The following is a 16,086-nucleotide window of genomic DNA, read 5'->3' on the forward strand; positions in this document are numbered from 1 at the left end:
CGCCTCCACTTTACCTCCTCAGGTTAGAAAGACGCCTTCCCGAGATGCTTGCCTCCCCTCAGATCTGCCTGGTGCCTTTTTTGTCTGAATGGTGGTTGACCTCATAAGGGTCCGGTCAGACCTGGGTTCTCATCCTGCCATTTCCTCATGGAACCCTGCGGCAAATTCTTAATTGTTTCATACCTTTTTTCAGGTATAAAATGGGCCTTGACAGGTTTTCCTTCGCGGGGTTGTGGGAATTAAATGAAGACATAAATTTCACTCCTCACCGCATCCCAGATGCCTTGGCTAAAGACCTGCCAGCCCACCAGATTCTCATCAAATGTTGGTTAGAATTTCAGCTGCTATTTCAATATAAAATTTGAGAAACTTTTTTCTAGGAGTTGATGATCCCTTCCCAGAGGGTGACCAATCCTTGTGTGGACCTCTGTGAAAGCAGACAGGATGCGTCTGATGGTGTGGTGGGGAAAGGGAAAGCCATCACAGAGGTCAGAAAGGTTGGATCTGGATTTCTCCCGTCCAAGCTTCTGGAACGCATCCCCTGCTGGGAGACAGATTTGTGGGGATATCTGCACCAAACGGAGGGGTCAATAATACTCTGTCATCAGTGTCACTTGGGGAGGTGTTTCCAGACGAGGGAAACCTCAGACATGCCACGGATCAAGGTTTATGGATCTGAACTATGTTCTCTTGGATGGTGCAACATGATGGCAGCATGGCCTTCCCGTCCTAGGAGTTTAATTTGTGCCTCATGTCTTTGTATTTTCAGAATTTTATGTAAGATCTGTAGCCAGTGGGGACTTTTTGAAAGACAGCAAATCACTCTTTCGCTGCACAGCAGAGCCAACAGTGCAGTCAAGGTGCTGGTCGGTCCAGAGCCCTCAGCCTTGTGGAGCAGTGGGTTGCTTTTTACCTTGTCCACACCACAGTCCACATTTCGTCAGGCTGGGGTGGGGAGGAGTTGCTTTCATCAGGGGCACACATAACCATGTCTTCCTCCTAGATCCCATCCTCCTCAACTATTAGCTAGAACTCTCAAAATAAGCCCTCGTCTCCCTAACAAGGCTTGTTATAGGTTGGTTTGCGTCAACCCTCCTCACTCTTACCTTTGGGGTAAGTCAAAAGACTCATGAAGCGCTGATGTCCCAATTTCTGTGCTCAGTGCTGGGGGCACGGTAAGCGGCTCTGCCTCTCATCAGCTGTGTGACCTTGAGAAATAATACTTGTGTTCCAGTTTCTGCACCTGAGATGGTTATTAGATGAGGAAACCTCACTATTTCATGCAGCCGTTTTAAGTCTCTGCAGACAGAGAATACCTAGAACAGTGCCAGGCGCACAGAAGGTGTTCGGCTAATAGGAGTGAGGATGATGATGACAGATGGAATGATGAAGGTCTGTGTCCTTAAGGCACTCATGTAGCCTCGTGACCTTGTCCCCACACAGAACTGAAGGCAGGTTCTTTCAACTGCCAACTGGGATGGCCCATATTGTTGTTGGCCAACACTTCGGTGAGGGGGAAATAAGACTCAGTCTTGCTTCCCTACTCCCCACACACTCCCTGTCCCAACTGAAACTGTGCTGTATGATATTTTGAATATACAGTGTGCTTATTTGGGGGTTTCATCATTCATGTGACTTGCCCAACCAAGGAAATCACAATTTATAATTCAGACCTTCCAACAGCCACACACTTTCCCAACCCCAGGTGCATGCATATGTCCATGTTTATTAATGGGGGCAGAAGGGGGGCGCTGTGTGTAGGTATGAAAAGAAATAAAAACAGAGACAAAACCCAACAAAACAATGACAAGAACAAACAAAACAACAGCCCAAGACAAAGGTCATGGTCTTTCCATTTCTCTTTTAATACTGAACAGTAGTATTCTTTGTACAGCTGTAACATGATTTCAAGAGCAGAAGTAAGAAACATTACTGATAGACTCCAGGGTGTAAAAATACCACTTTGAAAGACGGCTAGTTGAGATTTTTCTTACACAGTATTTTTAAAAAGTTTTCAAGTGTGTAGTGTCATCAGTTTGTTTAATGTCAGAATTACGCGCAAAGCTGCAGAAGAGGTTTTATTATGCAGGGATGGTTTACTGTAGCCTAAATTCCACGACGCAGTAGCAGTGCTTCTGAAACTAGACTGGGCGTCAGAACCCCCTTGGAGGGTCTGTGAACGCCCCAGAGGCTGTGATACAGCAGGGCCGGTGAGGGGTGCCTGAGAACCTGCATTTCTAGCAAGCTCCTGGGCGATGGCTGCCTAGGCTGGTCCCACACCGCACTTGGAGACCCGGCCTGTAGAAAAAGCAAGACGCATCTACCTGTGGTGAGGAGTGTCGACTGGCACCAGGACCACCGGGCTCTTCTCATGGGGACTAGCAGGGGGATGGGGGGGCACCACCTGGAAGTCACCTGGGCATCTGCAATTCTAATCTTTTATCTCACTTCTTTAGTTTGTACCTTCTAGTTACTTAAAAATGAAACACTGTAGGTTATTTATCTTTCAAAAGAAGATTCCATGGTTTAATGTGGCTGAGTACTGCCAGGTATTACACATTTCATTTTTTCATTACACTAATTTCTGATTGCATATGAGCTAGTGAAAGCGTATTTTTCCACTTAAAAAAAATGAATCCACAATCATTTACAGCTTGCTGTCTTTGGCCCTTTCCTGGTTTCCAGGCCACCCTCACCCAGGGCATTCTCCCAGCCTGGGTCAACCTAGGACGGAGGCACATCAAGCATACAAGCAAGTTCCAGTAACTTATTCTACTGGGAGGCACCTGGCTGGCCTCTCCTCACCCCGCACGGATACTTTCTTTTCCCGAGGACTAGGACGTCTGCCTCTCCCAGGGCCGACTTCACCTACAGGGTTGCAATTTCCAGCCTGGAGCAGGGTCTCAGCTAAAACCCACTTTCTGCGGAGCAGAAAGAACAACGGTTAACGTGGTCTCAGCCCAGGGCTAACGGAAAGCCTGGCCTGTGTGGCGCATTGGGCCGACACTGAGCTACACAAGGTCCAAGTGCTCAGCGAACAGTGAGGCTGGGGGTCTTATTTCTAACATCCCCTGGATAATCGAGTGGCTTCTGGGTTCAAGAACTCCTAACCTTAAAAAAAAAAAGAAAGAAAAGGATAAAATACACTTTCTCACAGGTCCATGCCAAGCAGCCAGGCAGGTGACTGAGACATTCACTGTCTCAGCAGAGTTTCGGTCTACACAGACTTGGGGAAGGGCATTTCTGGACAAAGGTCACATGGGAAGGAAAACAGCACCAACACATTAGCTTATGTCGCAGGGAAACCAAGTTCTTTCTTCCCCACCTTGCCACACACCTGTATCATAAAGAGACCAGAACATGACAAACTCCCGCCTACAGGTAGACGGCATCAACAGGGCCGGCCCGCCGGAGCTTTCGAAGCTTCAGTGTTTATCCAAAAGCAAAAAACATCAGATGGTTGGGGTGAGGGATGCGCATGACAGGTCACTACCGGCCTAACTTGATATGTCACCGAGGTCACTTGTCCCAAGCTGTGCACGAGCTCCCTGGGGCCCAAGTCCAGAAAGCAGTGCAACAAACATCCCCGTGTCTGTGCGGGGAGCCGTGCTGGGCTCGTCCTAAAACAAGAGGATTGAGCTGAGTGGTCCGAGCCCTTCCAATGGCGCTGTCGGCGACGCTGACCCCAGAAGCCAGCCAGTCCGGGGTTCAGCCCTGCCATGAGGTTCCGGGCCCTGAGCCTTAAGAGCGGGAGCCTCGGAGGTTCACTGCACGACTCTCCCAGTCTGTCTGAACGGCTGTTCTACGCAGAATTCTCTTGATTTTCTGGACCTGACACCTGAGGGCAGCTTCAGAGTGTCACAGCAAGGGACCTCGGCGAGGCCGGTGTCCACACTGCAGGCCTTGCAAGAGTAAGACCTTCTCCCTTGAAGCGCAACCATGTCTATGAAGGTGGGGTGGGGAGGGGGGCAGTAAGGACAGGGCACACTCGCCTGGTGACGCAGCTGTCCCTGCTCAGACCCTGGGAGAAGCCCGTGGCTGTGCCCCCGCTGGGCCGCTCACGGGGGCGCCATCTTCCCGCCCGGACTGGTCGGCGACAGCGCCGCTGTGGGAGGTCTGCGAACCCTCTGGTTTCACCTCTCTCTGCTCTTGGTGAAAAAAAACATGCATTTCAAAAATATTATTCTTAAAAAAAAAAAAAACCAAAAAACAAACAAACAAAAAACCTGGCAGGGAAAGAAATGCCCGCGAGAGAAAGACAAAGGGGCGGGTCGCGCACGCCGCGGCGGCCAACTTCCGCTCTCGGGCCGGCTGTTCCGCTTCCGAGTTCCTCCCGCGGCCGGAGGTGAAGCCGCGCGCCGGAGCCCAACGCGCTTCAGGACCGTTCCCGCGCGTCACGCCGGTCCCAGATCCTCAAACGCGACGAATTCTCTAGAAAGGTAACGGTCGCACTTTATAGCCGGGGAAATTACCAAGAGAGAGATCTTGGCTCTGCCACCGTCGCGTACAGAAGGTACCGCACTTCGCAGAGACAGATTTCTGTTGCAGTCAGACGAGATTTCTCTTCACAGCCCCGAATCTCACGAGGTGAGAAGGAGTGGGAGTTGCCAAGCGGTTGGCTACCAGACCCATCAGTCTGTTTAACTCTGGCTAGAAGCGGGGGATAATGGGCAAGCTCCCAAGTTTCCTCCCTTGGGCTCTGGCGTGAGGACCCTCGTGCGGCTCACGCGGCTGCGACTCCCAGCGGCCCCCGGCAGCGGGCGCCACGGAGCGCCGGGGCGGGCAGTCCGCACAAAGGCGAGATGGAAACTCGGGACTGAAAACGAAAGGTATTTCGGTTTTCCAGCTGGATCCCCACTCTGGCAACCTCTCTCGGTGCTTCATTCCCCCCACCTGTCCCCCCAAATCAGCTGATTAGAAAAACCTTCCAATAAACCGATAAATGTAAGCCGAGCTCTCTTGTATCCACCACATCCCGCCAGTTCCTTAGAAATGACATGTGTCGGGGCGCCGAGGCTGCGGGGAGAAGCCCGCGCACTACAGCATGTGCCTCTGAGCAGGGCAGAGGGTCATCGGGGTCTACTCTCCCCGTTTTACAGGCAAGGGGACCACGCAGGGGCCCCCCCAAAGCCCGGCAGTGTTAGGATCGCTGATGAAGAAACATATGTCCTCAAAAATCAACCTAAGCCCCTGGCTTGTTCCCTCGGGCTGCCCCGTTTGCATTCTGAGCTGAGCGGAGACGTCTGCGGCGATGCCCAGTTCGGACACAACAGGGTCAGACCCAGGATCTTGCTGGCGGGGCCGGAAACTGTGCTGGGGGCAGAGCTAACGCGGACGATCAGCTAAGAGGACGCCCGTCCAAGAGCGGTTCCTGCGAGGCGCAGAGATGGGGCACCCGCGGGGAACGCAGGCACTGCCCGCATCTAGAAGTAAACTTTCTCCTCCTAAGGAATTCCCCGGCCAGGTTCAGTGGGAGTCTGGTCTACAACAGCCACTGCTTAGCAAACATCTGAAATTAAGTGAGGTCCTCGCGCCAATTCCAAATCTCTCCCGACATTTAGTAATTACCCGGGTCACAACACTTGGCCCGCCGACCTCAGGAAGCATCTTACCCATTAATGACCAGGCACGCTCCCAGCAGGCCCCAAGGACACCCATGACAGTGGTGCAGGGCACAGTAAACCTGGTAACAGCAGGAGAAGAGCACGGCTTTTGGATGGCGTGATCATACAGGTCCTTAGGCTGCTGGCCGCCTCTTGTAGCGCGGAGTGTGGATTACAGTACTCAGACAAGGTCCCCATGTACGGTAGACAAAGACCTGTTCATTTTAATGCAAACCTAAGTACCATCCCTGTTCTAAGTTTAGAGAAAACTATTTGAATGAGTCTCAAAACTTGTAAAACAAATAATCTAGTAGCCTACGTCTGAAGCCCTTTGTAGTAATCTTGTGGATTTTTTTGCTAATTTGAAAAAAATAACTTATTTATATATCAAATAGAGTGTAAACGTGGATGTCAGCCACCCTTTTAGTTTTATAAATCTGCTTTTAGCTTTCAGCAAGAGGCAGATTTCCTTACCTACTGTGATCCTAACCATGAGAAAATACCCTTCTTTAAAAAACTGTTACAAATATTTATTAAAAAGTGCAATTCATAAGTCAGCTGGGCAAGTACATCATTGCAAATCACAAAAAAGGGGGGAAAAGCCCAAAGCAAATAAGCAAAAAAAACCCCAAGAAATACAGACAAAACATGAAAAAAGGGAAAAAGGAAAAAAAAAGAGAGACTGTGCCGAGGAATGGGCCCCAATAAAATGAGGAAACAGGAAGTCAAAGCTAGAGCTCTATCCAGACGTTGCCGTGCTTTCCAAGTGCAGAAGGTGGTGGGGAGAGCGTGGCCTCTGCCACCGGGCTCCGGGTCGGCTGATGCTCTACACCAGTGACGGCATCGGGGAGGTGATAAAAATATCCTACAGACTCCAGGACGCTGGAGGCATCATCGGAAGCTTAAAGTTTAGCATCTCAGCATTTCAGCTACTAAAACTCAATTAAAGCATCCGTTCTTCAAATTTGAATTGGCTCAGTTATTTGAATGGGTAATAAAAAAACTGAGTTGTCATCTCAGTGGGAAAAAACCCCACCCAAGTTCACCTACAGCCATTCTTGCCATTCCTCCCAGGTTAAGAGAAATCTGGTCCAGAACTAGCCTTTTTGGTCATTACGGTTTCTGAGTGAGTGTCGCTGTACCTGCCAGTGTACTAACCGCCCCTCCCCCCATACAGAGTGCCACAGCAACGACCTGACCCGCTGCCAGACTGGCCCTGGGTCCAGACCGTCCAAACAAGTGGCTGAGCTGCGCAGCAGCCGTACAGGTAAGGAGCGTCCTAGAAACACAAGCAGCCCCAGGGTAGCGACCTGAATCTGGCGAGGCTCTGGCCTCCAGCAACCTCGTCCACCCTCCCCTCAGCTGTGCAAACTCTGGGTCACGCTGCCCCCTCCTCCCTTCAGTTCAGGCCACCAGCTGTGGGCACCCCCAAAGCCTTGTGCTTTCCATTATTTTCCATTAGTTGTTTCTACCACAGAATAATGAGCCTGGAAAAGCAATTTTATCCCAGCACTTATCCCTGAAAAATGGACCACTGCATTTTCTGTCACAAACTGCTTCTGGGCCTTGTGTCCCCAATAGCAACCAGCTCTGGGGGGGCATTGGGCCGTGGGGCCACTGCCGCCACGGGAGAGGAGACCCGCCCGGGAGCCGGTGCGGCCAGCGCGGTCCCGGAGGGCACAGGCGTGCTGTCTGGGCAGGGGAAAGAGCGGCCAGAGAAGGATGGAATGAGCAACAGCAAGCACTAGTTGAGTCGCGAACTTTCCTGGATTCCTCAGAGGCTGTCCTCGGGGCCCGGGCCCCGGAGGCAAAGCAGCGGCAAGCCGTCCTCAGGACAGGCGGTGCCGGGCGCGCACAGTCGTCCGCCTCCTCTTCCCAGCGGCCCTGCCAGTGCCGGGGCAGCGCCGCTGTCTCCGCGGCAGGGTCGCGAGGAGGGAGGTCAGTGCAGGCTGTGTTTTCCAGACAGGAGTGTGAGGAGACGGCAACGCCGGGCGCTGCTGCCCGCCTCCCCTGGGGTCCGTGCGCAGGAGCCGCGCGGGGCCGCCGTCACAGCACTAAGAAGAAGACCAGCACGACCAGCAGGACCACGAAGAGGACGGCGATGGCACACCACTGGCGCCGATCTGGAAGGCAGGACAGGAGGATTAGTGCTCGCGACGCTGCACTCCCCAAGGTACAGCCACAGGTAAGGCCCCGAGGCAGAGCCGGGACAGAAAGCACACGGGTGGGCGCACAGATGCTCCGGAGCCTGCCCGGGGGGCCTGCCCCACGTGTGCGTCCACGGCTCGGCCCATCTCCTGAAAACGGGCCTCTAAGTGCGTGCTTCATGTCTTAAGCCGTGAGTTAGACTCTGGCTCTCGGTTTGCTGCTGCTCGGGGGCACCGTGTCCGTGGAAGGTGGCTGGCATCGGCCGTACAGACCAAAGCCCGTCTGCTTTCATCTCCCACCGAAGTGAAATCATTTCATTCAACAGGAATCATGTTCTTTGCTCAATGAGCACTAGGGAGGGTGGACAGAGAACAGAAGCGCCTGCTGGTCACTTCAGGAAACGAGCTGAGAAAGCAAACTCTGGGATCAAGAGTACGATCCACATTGCCCCACAGCTGGTCAGGAAAGGAGTAAGATCACTTCAACAATCGGCACAGCCTGCCTGACAATGAAAGTGGAATGTCTTCCCTGAAACATTCTGCCCTATCGATGCCTGAGGACAAGCACCGGAAGCTAAGTGGCTAGAGTCCAACTAAATGGTGAGAGCAAGGAGGCTCGAGGGGCAGGAGGGGGCAGGAGAGCCAAGGGGAAGCCCCAGGGGAGCCCCAGCTGCACCCACAACCCTGGGTGCGGGGCCCTCACACTGCACGGCAGCTGCCTGGCCGGGCTTTGTGAGTGTGAACACCAACAGCCTCACACACTCTGTGGCCGGGCCGGGCGTGGGGCCCAAGATGCTGCCATTGCCAGGATGCCTTGTTCACTTGTGCAGGTGTATAAAGAACACATGGTCTTTCTGCAGACGAGTCCTGCATTTTCCACGAAGGGTCAGACTGAGAGAACAGGATTTCATGGGCCTATGAAAATGCAATTCAACAGCCAGAAAAGATCACTCAGTTTAAACAGAAACATAAAGTCATATTGATTCATCAGAAGGTTATTGGAGAGCCTGCAGACTGTGGCATACCATAGTTATCAAGAATCACATTATATAAAGGTCTGAATCTAGGAAAACAAATTGCCAAACTTGCTACAGAGCATAGCTAAGTCCACAGACCAAGCACTTAAATTACTTAAATGTCATGGAGAGCAGAATCTTAGAACCGGCCAACAGCCAGCCACCAAGTAGCAGTAAGCAAAGTAAGTATCATCTCAGTGCCAACCACCTTGTTCTACTTCAGACGTGCTACAGACTCACTAGTGTGATCAGGGTAAAGACCCCAAGTCTGTCAGTTACTTACCTGACAAGGGCTAGTTGAATGGGCATGGGAGGCAGAATCAGCCTACTCAGAAAATATTTTTAATCTGTTTATCGCTTCACTGGCCAAGAAAACTTCAGTATCTAGCATTTTTTCATCTATTTAAAAATGTTTATGATGTTTTAAAAACCCTCTCATTAAAATTAGTCAGTATTCCTCCAGCACAAAACAGTCAAGGTAACTGCTTCCTCACCACCCCTACCCCCCAGCCTCATACAGATCCCTGCCCTGCTCCCCAACCTGCCATCTCAAACCCAGATTCCCGATGCTGAACCAGTTTTCCACTTTCTGGCTTTTCGCCAGCCTCTGCCCAATCCCCTCCCACCCCCAGTCACTTTCTCTTCCACAACTGCATTGAACTGGGGGTTTTCATCAAGAAGTTGGGTCACACGAGCAGCACAACCCAGAACTCTGTTCCAAGCCACCTTCCTCTGTAGTGGAAAGCTGCTGCTGGGTTCGCCGGAACCAGGAAAGCTCTGGGAGCCATTACTCCAGCTGACTTCTCCCCAGAAGGGGTTGAGTCCTAACCACAAAGGCTTCTGTGCTTTCAAGTGAAAAGCCTAACCAGCTTGGCAAGTTTAAGGCCTGCCTCAAAAAGTCAGAGAGGAACAAAGAGAACTCCAACGGCAAGGTCCCCCCACCTTCCAGAATATTTTCCTTCCCTAAAGAGAAAAGATAACGGAATTTTGGAATGTGAGGGGAAGAAAACCTCCGTATCTACTCAAAAGAATAGACTTTCCTTGGGTCACTTGGAAAGGCAGGTGCATCTTGGCTGTCCTTGGCCATGGAGCAGCCAGCCATGGGGAGGGCAGCTGCCCTGTGAGTGCTCAGTGACCGCCTCGTCGAAAGTCCGTGTGTCTTACTACACTTCAAGGACAGATGAAAAGATAGTCAACCTGCCCCAAAGTTTTGGAGAACAGAGACAAATACAAACTGCCTTGTTGTCAAACTGAAGCCAGCACCACTGTGCAGGAGGTCCCTGAGCAAGCTTTCTTTTGGGAGCGAGCAAAGATTAAAATGAAAACCCCAGGCGAGCTGTCCAAACTGAAGGGCCTTTCAGGCTGAATGCTCTTTCTCTTAGACAAACATAATTGAAGTCCCCACTTTGCTCCCCAAACTTTTCTTACAGGATAAAGTAGAATAAAGCATAAACAAGGCTCAGTGCTATTTATACACACTGAACGGCTTATCACAATGCAAGTACTTTTCTAAATTATTCATACCCGGAATGCTGTGAAACAAAGACACAGTGCATCTTTGTTCTTTGCTCTTCCCCAAACAAAACTGGTGCTGAAGTAGCTACTTGACTTTGTGACTAATACATACACTAGTGAGAGGTCTGGTGTTGCAACTGGTTATATAATAGTTCATTAACTTTTTTTTTTTTTTTTTTTAAGTAGAGGGGTGAAGGTGGGAGAGAGAACACGGAGCAGTAAGGAAGGCGGCTTTGCTAACCTTTCTCTGAAGAGTGTGAATGATGAACTAAGGGGGCATGTGCTTCCGGCAATGACTTGCTAGAAGCATAAAGGTATTTGTCCCTGGAGAGGAAGAAGGAAGCCTGGCTACCAGCTTCCCTCTGTTTTGGATCTAACAGGTCTTTTGCCCTGCAGGGCCATATTCTGCCTGTCTAGGTATTTTTTTAAAACAAACATTTGGTAAGTACTAATACACGGGAGACACTGTTAAACACTTGCAGATTAACTACTGTTACTTCATTTAATCTTCACAGTGATCTTGAGACCAAGGCATCAACCTATTATTTTACAGATAAGAAGCTGAGCCCCAGACGACTGTTCTATAACCTATGAGCTGAAGTGCTGGAAAGCAAATACGCATTTGTATTTAAGTCTCAGCTCAAAAGTCCGAACTATCAGACCCCATAGCACAGACCTGAGGGAAGGAAACCCAAAGAAAGACATGTCAAGAAATGGGGGGGGGGGGGGGGGGGGGGGGGGGGGGGGGGGGATCTTGGTGGGGGAGCTGGGAGCTCTGGTTCAAAAACAGCTACATCAGCTCAAGGAGCAGCTCAGGTCCCCCCTTCACCAGGCCACTCCAGCCAACAAAAGAAAAAAGGAGATACTGGATTTTCTTTAATTTAAAATACACTATTTCTGGGACGCCTGGGTGGCTCAGTTGGTTTAGCATCTGCCTTCAGCTCAGGGCATGATGCTGGGGTCCTGGAATGGAGCCCCACGTTGGGCTCCCTGCTCAGCGGGGAGTCTGCTTCTCCCTCTGCCTCTCCCCCCTGCTCATGCTCTCTGTCTCGTTCCCTTGCTTTCTTTCAAATAAATAAAATCTTTAAAAAAGAATAAATAAAACACATTATTTCTAATGTACTAGAGGAAGCAAGGGTTGTTACAATAAAAAAAAAATACGGAGAGCCTGCTTCCTCCTCTCTCTCTGCCTGCCTCTCTGCCTACTTGTGATCTCTGTCTGTCAAATAAATAAATAAAATCTTAAAAAAATAATAGAGTCATTGGAACATATTTTCCTACACAGTGACTGATTTGAAAACTGTTAATTCTTCACCCCATCCTGCTGCAAACCCAATGGAGTATTTCACTGTGGATTTAAATGAAAACCATTAAATTAGATCTGTAAGGCCACCTTATTCTGAAATGGTAGGAGTTTCTCAATGAAAGAAAATCAGTCCAGAAGAAAACAGTAACTGGCTTAATTACTTATAAGAGTAATTTTATAATAAGTTCCCTATTTTGGCAAGGAAATAGAAAAAATTATGTAAGAAAGGATTTTCTAAAGAGAGTTGGTCTGCCAGGAGAAGAGCCACCCAACACCACCAGCCTTGTGCAGTGGGGGGGTGCAAAGACCACTTCTCAAGCCACAAGCAGCAGACAAGGCCTGTGCAAACTAGTCTTCCTTCCCGACCAAAGAACAGGACCAAAAATGTCCCACAGGAGAGATCCGAAGGGGCATGCCTACGAGAACCCTACAGACGGTGTTTCTAGATTTCAATAGGAATTCTTAAGCTTTAAATACCATACATACCACTGGTCATATGAGATACTTTTGCAAGTTTCTTCATCACATTGTCCAGCCGAGACTGAGTGCTCTCCAACTCATGAGAAAAGTCATCCAGCATACTAGAAAGAGAAGCAGACCCAGAAGGGTAGCTGATCAGCATAAAGGCTGGGCAATGCATTGGCCACAGAATTAAAACAGGATCTATGCCTCCATTTTGGCAAACCTAAAACCAGTAATTTTGGGATTCAAGCCCCCAATCAATTACCCAAAATCCTTAGCACAAGATAGGTTTTTGAATTTGGGGGAATTTAAAAAAAAAAAGGTACTAAGTTGCACGTGCTGTGTATTAGCCAACAACCCCAAGCAGGGTCGGGGCAGACCTCGTCATCAAACACAGTAATATCGCCTCAGAGCAAACCATGAGGGATCATAGCTGCAGTCAGTTCAGGTCAGGTTCTTCATAGTAGGAACTTGCTGAAAACCTTTTTAAAAAGACTTTTTTTTTTTTTTTTTTAAAGATTTTATTTATTTATTTGACAGAGAGAGATCACAAGCAGGCAGAGAGGCAGAGGAGGAAGCAGGCTCCCTGCTGAGCAGAGAGTCCAACGCGGGGCTCGATCCCAGGACCCTGAGATCACGACCTGAGCCGAAGGCAGCAGCTTAACCCACTGAGCCACCCAGGCGTCCCAAAAAGACTTATTTTTTTAGCACTCTCTCAACTTCATGATCGGAGATCAGGCAGTACGAACCGGACCATATAGTAACACAAACTCAGGGGCAGGGCAGCATATGCAGAGGAGGCTAAGCAAAGCCCAACAAGCAGGCTTCGCCACTTGCTTACCTCACTGCCCTGACAAGGCACCCCACTCTGGGACTGTTTTCACATCCATAAAATGGGACAGCTTCCCTGCCAGGGTCTTGTGGGGGCCAGGGCGTAACACAAAGCACTTTATGGCAATGAGTTAAACATGCTTTAACCACATAATAATCTTCCTAACCGTGCTCTGTGCTTTGTCACAGAGCTGGGAGGCCCTGGGACTGAAACTCCTGCAGGTGTGCCCTCCTCATCTATACCCACAGAGGAGTCGGTGTTTGCCTGCTAAGAGAAGTGGCTCCAGGAAGCAAACACTATTGGCTGTCCAAGCTGCAGCTGGGAAAGAAAACACCAAAATACTCCAGCAGTGTTTCATAAATGACAAAACATTCCAGACTTTTCCAATTGGAGAAAGACAACTATCATGTGATCTCCCTGATATGAGGAAGTGGAGATGCCACGTGGGGGGTTTGGGGAGTAGGAAAAGAATAAATGAAACAAGATGGGATCGGGAGGGAGACAAACCATAGGAGACTCTTAATCTCACAAAACAAACTGAGGGTTGCCGGGGGTAGGGGGGTAGGGAGAGGGTAGTGGGGTTATGGACATTGGGGAGGGTATAGGCTATGGTGAGTGCTGTGAAGTGTGTAAACCTGGCGATTCACAGACCTGTACCCCTGGGGCTAATAATACATTATATGTTAATTAAAAAAAAATTCCAGACTTTTCAACTTGCGGTGAACATATGATTATTCCGAGTATGGAACCTAACACACCAATTAGTAGCAGAGGTCTTATTAAAAAGGCCTTATTACCCTAGGAGCATCAGTGGCAGCTAGAAATGACTGGGCTTGGTCTGTGCCCACAAGAGGCACCTGACTACCCACAGGATTTGGGACAACCAACTCCTCATTAAGTCAATTATTAAATAAACTCCACGTTGACAACTAAATAAACAGATCTTTGTCCCTTACCTGAAATTTCAAATTAACACACTATTAGCTCATCTAAGATCCTGGTAGCATCTTGGTCTGCAGCTGCAGACCTACCCAGGCAGGGCCAAATATGGAAAAACAAGAGCCACCCTTGTATGCTGGGCATGACTTTTCCTACTGAGGACAAAAAGGCCAGTCACCCAACCTCCAGCCCAAGGACACCCACTAAACTAGGTTTCTAGCCCAGATCTGACTCGGTGCTGTCCAAAAGAAACAGACTGTAAGTCCGATATGCTATTTAATATTTGCTAGTAGCCACATTTGAAACAAAGAGATGAAATTAATTTTAATAATCTGGGTTTTTGGCTCATATATCCCAAATATTATCATTCCAACATGTAATTAAGAGAAATCAATCACAAGCTATGCTACTTTTTTTTCCACAGGAAGTCTTCAAAACTTGATGTGCCTTTATACTCAGGGCACAACTGTGTTCAGACTGGCCACATTTTATGTCCTTATGGGCCACAGCTGCCAGTGGCCACTGTGCTGGAGGACACAGGTCAAAATCCAAGACTCAGGGACTTTCCTTTTATTTTCACCAGAAATATTATTTTTTAACCAAAAAAATTACCAATTTTTTTAAATTTTTACCAAAATTTTTGCCAATATTATTATTTTACCAAAAATATTATTTTTACCAAAGTGAGACATAGTTTAAAGAGCTAAGTAGCATATTCAGGCTTTTTAGTAAAAAAACATGGATGTTTCCTGTCCCCTTGGACAACTGCTACCAACCCCTCCCACTATCCCCTGGGTGCTTCTCCATGAGTTCAAGTAACACACTCACAGCAGAATCCTGTCCTACCGACTCGACTCTAGAAAAGCCAGGGCTTAGCCCTGCGTCCACCTCCTTCCTCATCTCTGCATCCATCCCACCACTCATCCCCCTTCCTTCCAGAGGACCGTGTCACCACGTGATGAGCGCGCCCTTCCCAGCTCACACTGCCAAGAGGCAGGAACGGCATCTGCTCCTTGGCGCCCCCTGTGGCTGGCGGAGGATTCAGCTTTCTCTGGTCTGTCGAGTCAAAAGCCATTCATTTTCCTACTTTCCGGGACCTAAAATGTTATGGTTACTGCTTCTTATTTCATGCCCTATGTCCCCACAGGTCTTAGGACAGTTTTTTAAAAAGCTCCCTCTGCTAGTGCCTTAGTGGGCTGTCGGGAAGGAGCGACATCAAGGGTGTGTTTGGTGTGTTCAAGTCACCTCTTTAACTGATGTCTGCCAGGCTTCTCTACCATCTACTGAACCTCGAGGAGGAGTCAGGCAACTAGTCCTTCTCCACCCACAAACTGAAATTTTAGGGGAACAATGCATTTTAGAAATTCAACACACATGCCTAGACTCCCACTCTTACAGCTTCCCTCTAGTCTCCCTGCCTCCAGTCTGGCTCCGCTGCCGTCTGTCATCCAAACCACAGCCAGATGGGTCTGCCCCAAATGTAAACCTGTCCATGGCATTAGTCCCAACATAACCTTCCTGGTTTCCCATCACCCTCAGGAGAGAGAGTTCTAACCTAACCCCTTAATGGGGCTTCAAAGGCCTCCCTGCTCTGTGCTCAGCCTCCCTGTCTTGACTTCTGCAACCCCCCTTTGTCTACACACACCAGACCTTTCCATCCCATGCACTCTCTCACTCTAACCCCCAGGTGACCCTCCCCCGCCCCTCCCCCAGCCACCTTCCACTCATCCTTCAGGTTCTAGTTCCAAACATTTTCTCCAGGACCTGGGCTAAGTCAGGTCCGCAGCTTGAGCTGAGAGGGGGCTCGGATGGCACCACACCCTTCCCCCTTCCGTCTCTGCGCCTCTTAATGACCTGCACCGTCTGCAGAATGTCTGTTCTGTGCAGTAACTGGTCAACTCTGACAGAAGACAGTCTGTTCTGTTCCCTCTTCTGTGGGTACCCAGGACCTCCCAGCAGAACAGATACCAGTCTGAATTTCTGAAGAATGAATGTGTAAGGCTGAATTCAAGACTGTGATAGGAGAGGTTCTGCAATATCCTCGTAGATGGTCTTATTTTTTCAGAAAGAAATCTGTGGAATGAAAGCATTTAAGGATGCTTTTGGTGTCCTACTTCTGAGCACAGAAGGGGACTGTGCTGAAGGAAAAAACAAAGAAACTCAGCTATGTTTTCATCTGCTTTGTTTTTACTTTTTATTTTTGAGAGGGAATTTTTTTTATTAATCAAAGTTAAATTTAAAAACTTTTCTTCGTTAAGTTAAAGTT

The 16,086-nt window shown here is 49.2% G+C and overlaps 1 protein-coding gene across 1 annotated transcript in view; it reads right to left on the bottom strand.

Moving 5' to 3' along the window:
• Positions 1–1,841: 1,841 nt before the first annotated feature.
• Positions 1,842–16,086, bottom strand: part of STX6 (syntaxin 6) — a 51,421-nt gene continuing 37,176 nt past the window's right edge. The window contains exons 7-8 of the mRNA XM_059412716.1: positions 12,074–12,168; positions 1,842–7,726 (exon numbers count right to left, since the gene is read on the bottom strand). Coding sequence (XP_059268699.1) covers positions 7,650–7,726; positions 12,074–12,168 — 172 coding nt within the window. The 3' untranslated portion in view covers positions 1,842–7,649. The remainder of the gene's footprint in view (positions 7,727–12,073; positions 12,169–16,086) is intronic.

This window comes from Mustela nigripes, chromosome 10, assembly GCF_022355385.1.
Source record: "Mustela nigripes isolate SB6536 chromosome 10, MUSNIG.SB6536, whole genome shotgun sequence".
NCBI classification, from domain to species: domain Eukaryota; kingdom Metazoa; phylum Chordata; class Mammalia; order Carnivora; family Mustelidae; genus Mustela; species Mustela nigripes.